This window comes from Hylaeus volcanicus, chromosome 5, assembly GCF_026283585.1.
Source record: "Hylaeus volcanicus isolate JK05 chromosome 5, UHH_iyHylVolc1.0_haploid, whole genome shotgun sequence".
In the NCBI taxonomy this organism is placed as follows: Eukaryota; Metazoa; Arthropoda; class Insecta; order Hymenoptera; family Colletidae; genus Hylaeus; species Hylaeus volcanicus.
Genome location: NC_071980.1, coordinates 11,651,551 through 11,659,760, shown reverse-complemented (window position 1 = coordinate 11,659,760; position 8,210 = coordinate 11,651,551). Strand labels below are relative to the sequence as shown.

General features: G+C 39.9%; 1 protein-coding gene across 1 annotated transcript; it reads left to right on the top strand.

The window, feature by feature from the left end:
• The first annotated feature begins 205 nt into the window (after window positions 1-205).
• LOC128876175 (pre-mRNA 3'-end-processing factor FIP1) lies at window positions 206-5,468 on the top strand. The gene is made up of 4 exons (XM_054122316.1): window positions 206-541; window positions 800-1,708; window positions 1,779-2,122; window positions 2,364-5,468. Exons 1-4 carry the CDS (start codon window positions 299-301, stop codon window positions 2,482-2,484), a joined length of 1,617 nt encoding a protein of 538 aa, XP_053978291.1. The 5' UTR covers window positions 206-298; the 3' UTR covers window positions 2,485-5,468.
• The last annotated feature ends 2,742 nt before the right edge of the window (window positions 5,469-8,210 follow it).

The window sequence follows — 8,210 nt, the reverse complement described above, 5'->3', positions numbered from 1 at the left end:
AACAGTTAGAAAGTTCATGATATTAAGATACGTTTTATTAGCCATACCTTGTAAAACTGGGGCGGACTCCCGGGATTCCAACCCGGGCTCTCTGCAGATCTAATTGATGGTAGCCAGTTACACTCGGTTACACTGGGCTACACTATTATACACTGCTCTACCCAAAGAGTATTAGACTCTAATACTCTTTGGCTCTACCGTCCGTCGATCGCTTGCCGTCAACGGCAGCCATTCTTCTCGCACATGTTTCTCTCTCTTTCGCACTCATACGATTCTTGTCTACCGTGATTCTATTTGAATGAACGTTTACGTGTACAACTGGTTGCGCGGGCCTAAGTTGTCAAGCGAGAGAAAAGGAAAAATGGCGGACGAGAATGAGGATCAGTGGTTGTATGGGGATTCGACCGATGGAAAAGAGTTTACACCGACATCCGTTGAGCCAGAAAGCCAAGAAAATGATTCGACGCCTTCTGCGGCTCAGGAAAAATCACAAACTTCGGAAGATCAAAAGCCGGAAGGCGTTCCCGACCCAGTAACAGAGGTACATTTTTTCTAACCTGTACGTCTAGCTTCTGTTACCGGGTTTATTTAATGTATAGTAAATGAGAAATAATATACATGTATGCATGTACTTACATGTCTTTACAGCGATCGATACTCTAAATTTTAGAGTAAAATCGTATATATTCTGTTATATCAAACGCACGTCTTTTCTTGATCAACATAACCTAGATGGCATGTAAACGATTCGTAATCAAGTAGAATTATTATTAATGTGATTATTACTGATACTTTATAGTCACCCGAAGAGGCAGAACCGCCAGAAGAAGAATCTCCACCCACTAACGATAGTCCAAATGATAGTAATACAGATGTAAATAAAAATGGAGTGAGAGAGCCATCGAGTCAAGAAGATGGTGAAGCAGCTAGTGACACAGATTCCGATGACGACGTGCACGTTGTCATCGGGGATATCAAATCGACTCCTGCGTATGGCAGTCTCAATATTAAAAGAGGAGGATTGCTTACAAATGCATCAGGGGTACCCGATAAATTGAACAAACAACCGGGAAAATTTAGCATAGATGAATTTGAAACTATAGGTGTTATCAATGGTATGCCTGCTCATGAATTTAATTTAGATCAATTAGAAGATAAACCTTGGAGACAACCCGGTGCAGACATTACCGATTACTTTAATTATGGTTTCAATGAGGAAACATGGAGAGCGTATTGCGAAAGACAGAAGAGAATGAGAAGTGAATCTGGAGTTGGTTTGATATTGAACGCGGGCGGAGGAGGCGGTAACGCTGGCAGTATGCGCGTACCTCAAGTGGCGATTACTAACGATAACAGTAAATATTCCGGTATAATGGGACCTAAGAGAGCAGGACCACCTCCAGGAAGGAAAATGGCAGGAACTATAGATGTAATTGGTAGTTCTGGTTTAGCCTCCAGACGGAATCTTGACAAATCCCCGCCAAAAGGAAACGTGATACAAGTGATGACCGCAGATAGGAGGGAGTACTCTAGAAAACCAGGTTTCCCCGATATGAGTGTGCCACCACCAGGAGCAGGAATGCCTCCCGCGTTTGATATGCCCCCTCCTGGTTATCCCGGAGAACCAGGCCCCTTTTACATGCCAGAAACAGATCCGTACTATCAAAGCTACGAACCCACCCAGGATAATCAGTGGGGCAACGATCCGGTACATAAAATAATAATATTGTCCTATTGCTCCAAGTTTTATCGGATTGATTATTTATTTTCTATTTTAGACGTGGCAGCCAACGAATTTAGCTATTCCAATGACAGAGGGAGACGACGACAAAGATACCGGTCCCAAGACGATACCAACCATGGTGCCCCCTACGAATATCCCTCCGCTATTACCACCCAGAGACTCTAGAGATCGTGAAAGGGATCGGGACAGGGAGAGAGATCGCGACAGAGAACTAGACTCGATGGGAAGAGACAGGGAACGAGATAAGGACAGAGATCGCGATCGCGAAAGGGAAAAGGATTCCATGATAAGAGAACGTGAGAGGGAAAGAGACTCGATGTCGAGGGACGACGAAAGGGATCGCGATAGATCTCGTTCCCAATATCGACACAAAGAGCGGTAATAAAATAAAGCATAGTTAAGAAATACAGCGATGCTACGCTAAGGCTGAGACTATTACAGAAATAAACTTCGAACGTTTGAGTATTGTTTTGCGATTATTATTATACCTGACGGTCCTGATTTATTCGTTTATTTTTTTTCGTTTACGCATTGCTTTATTTTTGTCAGTAATTCTATCGCTTCTGGCGAGCGACGACCCAACGTTTATGCATAATAACACGTTTTGTACCTTTTCAAGGCATCGCCACCGATCGAGATCGCGATCTCGCAGACACAAATCCAGATCCAGAAGTCCGAGTCGACGTAAGAAGAAATCTAGACGCTCCGAGAGGGAACGCTCTAAAGAAGAAAGCGAATAAAAATAAAAACGGTTACTTACGAACATCCAACGGTCACATTGACTCGTTGAATCTTTCAACAATGTAACTTTTCGCGCGACAGACATGATTTGCACGATATTAATTCTCGTTCACGTCGAATACGCGATTTTTAGCCAAGAAATGAATTATAAACAATAACAATAAACTTTATCTTTAACGGCACGTAAGTTTCGTCAAATCAGAATCCTCGTGTGTAGAACGCAATCTTGTATTTAATATTTACAATAAACCGGGATACGTCTACAAGGGAACGAAGTACAAACGGGAACGAAGGGGTCACCGAAACCACCGAATTTATGCCATTCAATGTATGGTTTTATATCATAATGTTATTACAGAAATGGTATTTTATAATAATTAAAAGTAATAGTATTTTATTGGTAAATCACTCGTGGGTGAATCAATTGATCGACGCTCGTGCCGGCTGCGCAACCGGACACTAGCATCGATCGATACGCACACGTGTTTTTTTTATTCTTTTTAAAGTCAATTATACCTCGTATTTTTTTTTTGCATCGAATCTTCCCGTTTTTTTTTCTTCTTCGTTATCGTTAATATCATCATACACAACGGAAAAAAATGTTACATTTGTACAGCCATCATATACACGTTACATTTAGAATACCTTTAATTCATTATTTTTTTTTTTGTTTTCCTTTGAGTGTATGTAGAGGTGTCGTGTGTACCCGGTGTGTTATATATGTCTACTGATGAGTGAAAAATGCTAACAATCGAGACAAACTACCAGCACGGCCATCTACATTTCGATTCTTCTTTCGAGAATTTTTTTTTATTTTTAATTATTCGCAGCTCTTTCAACGAAATGATCAAGAAAGCGAGCGGAAACTCGACGGAGGCGAAAACGCAGATCACCTTACGTGTAAGTTGTCTCGACTCGGTGAAGAGGATGACAATAAATAAGATCTAAGGTAGGTTTTCCTTACATACAAAAAAAAAAAATAAAGAATACAAAACACAAGCGACAGAAAGCATACATGTAATATAACCGCGTCTACTAGTTTATAATGTTTTCAATACGAACAAATATTATTTCTCGGTATACTGAAGTACATACATACATACATACATACATATATATATATACATATATATATATATGTGTGTGTGTGTGTGTGTGTGTGTTTATATATATAAACTCGATTAATCGATTATTTAATTATAACTTTATTTACTCTCGCACGATAGTTCTCGAAAGAAGAACACCTGTCGAAACGATTAACGAGTATAACTCGATGAACCGCAGGAAACCTCTAATTTTCCTATCCTGTATAAAATGCAGTTACATCGTTACAGTTCTGTCGTCATTTACCATTTTTAACGTACCATCGTTTTCCTTGGTTTTTTTTTTTACAATACAAATGAAAAAGAACTCAAGCAGGAAACGTTACAAAAATTGAGAAGGAAGCGAGAAAGGATAAGACATAACGAATGGCTCGCAACACTAACGACGAAAATTAAAAAGAAACGTAACGAAACAATAATGCTCGATTCTATAAAGGAAAATGCGCTCGATCCAAAGAGCAAAATAAGGGCTTGCACGATAGTCGAAATGAACAAGAACGTGAAGACTTCTGTCGATCCTCTTTCGCTGTTGTTGTTGTTGTTATTTTTAATTTTGTTTTATTGTAATAAGTTATCACGACATCCTCCTTTCACATTATATACTCAGATTCAAAAATCCTTTTTATTAACGTTCTAGAAAATATGAAATACAATCGACAAAGACGCTAATTAGTATATATAATAATACCGTAACGACGCGTTATCGTTCCTGGGAATAGTTTTACAATACATGTATAATCGGCGGAAAAACGCATCGCGCCGTCGGTTCGACAGAACGTACAAACGTAGAAGCCGGGAAAAACGGAACTCTTTGGACCTGGGCATATCTTGAACCACTGCCACCACGAGTCGAAAAGAAAGTTTTGCGTGTCTGTTTCGTTTGAACTGACAAGAATAATAAAAGTGAATAAAAAAATAAAAATAAAAAAAAACAGGAATCCTTTTTCTTTAAATAACGCGAACACAGCGTGTTTGGAACAAGAAAGAAAACGAATCGAGGAAGCACAGAACTTTATGCAAGTATTTTTGTATTTCCTGGGTAATCAGCGCGCGTGTTTTGTATGTGTATGCGTGCGTGTGTGTGTACCGTATCGTGTGCTCTTAAAAAGTCACCGGCAAACTTTTCAAAAAAATTCGAGTATATGTCGGCTACCAACGACGTGTGTGGCTATTTTAAAAAAAAATCTACGCTCTTTCAAACGGGTCATGATGTATCGTTACTTATTTTCTCTTAAAATTGTTCTTCCTTTTTTTTTCCTTTTCTTTCGAGGTGGCGGTTGCTATTTTTTGGTTTATTTTACTCTTTTGTTACACGGTGGCTCGTTTATCGTCGCTAGTGCATCATTTTATAAACTGTTTCTTCTCGACATGCTCTTTCTCTCTCTCTCTCTCGTTACTTTTTTTCCCATTTTTCATTTTAGTTTTTACTTAAATGGTACAATGACGTATTACATCTTTTTTTTTATTATTATTATTATTATTATTTGTTTGTCTCTTTAATCTACTCGCACTGTTCTGCCTGCTTGTAAAAAACATCGTCGAAAATGATTCATCTTCGTGGCTATTTCATCGTTTCTACTACGTTCTATACACTAATATACAAGTTATGCAATTTCTTTTAGTTTTAATCCGTATGCCTGTCCGTCCCACTTATCTAAATTTATCCGCTAATATGGAATACATTTTTCTTGCGTATTTTTTTTTTTCGCTATATCCCTCTGCAAATATCTACCATGTGTCCCAGAAGCATCACCGGCTCGTACATCGTTCGCATTCGCGCGCGGATTGATCGTCGACGATTTCGTGTTCGTGTCGAGTACGAGAAGAGAGCTTCGTTAATATATATAAAAAAAAAAAAAAAAAATGAGAGAAAATGAAAATACGATATCAATAAAAGACAAGATCAAAGACTTATCACACAAATTTTTTACGTCTTCCCTCCGAACAGTATCGAGCAACGCAACGTTAAATAATTTACATTACACCTTATTACACTCTTACATATATATTACAACTTACGATTTACTCGACGCGACACCATTTTCTTCTCCTCGCGAAAATTAACATAGCTCAATATCTTTTTCCCCCAACGATGTATGCGCGGATTTAAAAAAAAAAAAAAAGGAATTATTAAATTGTTGATAGAGTATTCTCTTTCCTTTTTTACCCCGCGTTCACTCTGTGTAAATATAAATTGTACAAAGCGTAATTTATCGTGAGAGGCGAGACGGTAACACCGGTGTCGCAGGAGCGCAAGGTAGATGCGCAGGAGCGCAAGATAGATGCGCAGGAGAGATCCACCGATCGTTACAATCGCGTGATACCGAGCACACGACAAACGAGTTTGCGAGCACTTGGCAATCTGTATTCGTATCACCTTGGCAGGTATCGCATTTACCTTGGGCAGTTCCGGGATTCGTGATACGTCACGTCGTTGCTCAGATTCGGTACAGTAATTTTCGTGGCTCGTTGTACACGTCGCGAAGAGGCAAACAGGCCGAAATATCGAACATAAACATTTCCTTTTATTAAACTTATTTATCTGTAATCCGAGTCTTTGTTCGTGCTAAGAAGTTTCTTAGACTAAAAAAAATAATTACATTGCCATATTCTCGGGTGGATTTACATTACACGGAGTGAACGATAAAAATTTCGACGCGTGCGAGTCTGTAGGAGCCAGTGTGGCGTGGTGAACGAGTGTACGCATACATATATGACATATATCTGACAAATATATACGATGTGTATGTATATATATATTTATATATATATGTTCAATTAGCCCTGCGAATCCGTAGCGGTTGCTAGGTGTAGCGGTGTCTAGGTGTGTATCCGTGTGTTTGCGTGTGCTTTACGTGTTTGATGATAATGGACGCGGTGGAGGAAGGCGACGATGATGTTCCGCGATATGAGAATAGCGCGCTACTGTACATCAGTCTTAATATCAGGGCGCACCATTCCCGTGGATGTTGCTCTACGTGTCCTCTTCGTGCCCCCCCTTCGTTCATGAGCGCGCGTAGCCCTGAACGAAGGGGGTACACGAATCAGTCCTCTATTTTCTTTTCCTTTGTCTGTTTCGACTAACTGCTGCTCGTACACATAAATATATATAGCGCCATGGCAGTTGAAACCGGTAGGTGCGAACACGATAAAAAAATGGAGAGAAATGTCCTGTCTGAACCAGTGTAATTTTGTGTGTGTGTGTGTGTGTGTGTGTGTGTGTGTGTGTGTGTGTGTGTGTGTGTGTGTGTGTGTGTGTGTGTGTGTGTGTGTGTGTGTGTGTGTGTGTGTGTGTGTGTGTGTGTGTGTGTGTGTGTGCTGTATGCCGTAGCATATATGTACGTGTGTACGTGTACGTCACGATGTGTAACTGCGTCATGATACTGCGAGTGGGGCATATAATGTGCGTGTAGGTGTGGATGAGTGTGTTGCGTGCGTACGATCGAGTGTGTACTACAAGTGGGAGGTCGCAGATCCTTCATATATATATAATACAATTAGCATGTAGTATTAAAATCATATACAATTGTTACAATATTTAAATAGTACTTATTACATATATATCATATACCGATAGGTTTCAAAGTTATTTTTTTTTTCTTAGGTATACATATACAGATATATATATATGTATAATCAATTATTTATAGGGTTGTTTAATTGTTTTCCTCTTTCGAATTCTCGTACGCGTTCCCGTTTAAGCGGGAACCCTTTCTTGTTCCTTCTGTATTCATTTACTTTTCCTCTACCAAGATGTTACCAACGTACACCTCCTCGTCTCCTCGCGAAGAGGAGGAGGCATCGCGTCCGTTTTGCAGGAGAAAGGGGGCGAAAGAGAGATCAGAGAGATGATTGTATCTAAAGTACAAATATCGAAGGTTAAAAAGGGATTATATGTAACGCATGGAAACGCTTGTCGTATTGCTTGCACGATATCTCTGTGTATGCCGAATCGAGCGCAACTATTTCCATTCTTTTTCTTCGAGTACGCTATAATTTTGATCTCTATTTGACCGAATGTGACGAGCGATCGGTTGCAAGAATTCTTCGGGGCACCGTGATCGACGCGGGGTTGTTCTTTGTTCGGTGTACGACGACAAAAGAAAAGTGTCTCGTCGAATTTTGTTCAAACGGATCGCATTATATACAGGAATATTGCGGTGCGAGGGTGCCCCATCGGAAACGCGACGCTCTCGCCGAGAGATGGGCGACGTTTCGTTCGACTAAAAAATCACGATTAAAAGCAATTTATATTCGAATAAAGATCGCCTTGCAAAATTTGATTTTTTGACGCCCAGTAAAGATAGAATAGAGTACAATTATTATACAAACTATACATTGTGGTAATAATTACAGAATTTTACAATTCGGATCTCGGCTATCGTCAAACAAATAAAGGATGCTGTTTAAATACGAATACATAGTTCGCCCATCTCTGGCGCTCGCAGCGTCTTCGGTGCGCCTAAAACGTCCCTAAACGTTAATAACGAATGTTTCCATTACTGGAAAACGATTCGTTTAATCGTGGGAAGTTCTCGCGCGCCGCCCTTTTCCTTCTTCGTTTACGCGCGCGCGCACACACACACACACACACACACACACACACACACACACACACACAC

Coding starts and splice junctions, on each gene's coding strand:
- LOC128876175 (XM_054122316.1), top strand. CDS start 299: ATGAACGTTTACGTGTACAACTGGTTGCGCGGGCCTAAGTTGTCAAGC. Junction 542..799: donor TTCCCGACCCAGTAACAGAG/GTACATTTTTTC, acceptor GATACTTTATAG/TCACCCGAAGAGGCAGAACC. Junction 2,123..2,363: donor CAATATCGACACAAAGAGCG/GTAATAAAATAA, acceptor TACCTTTTCAAG/GCATCGCCACCGATCGAGAT.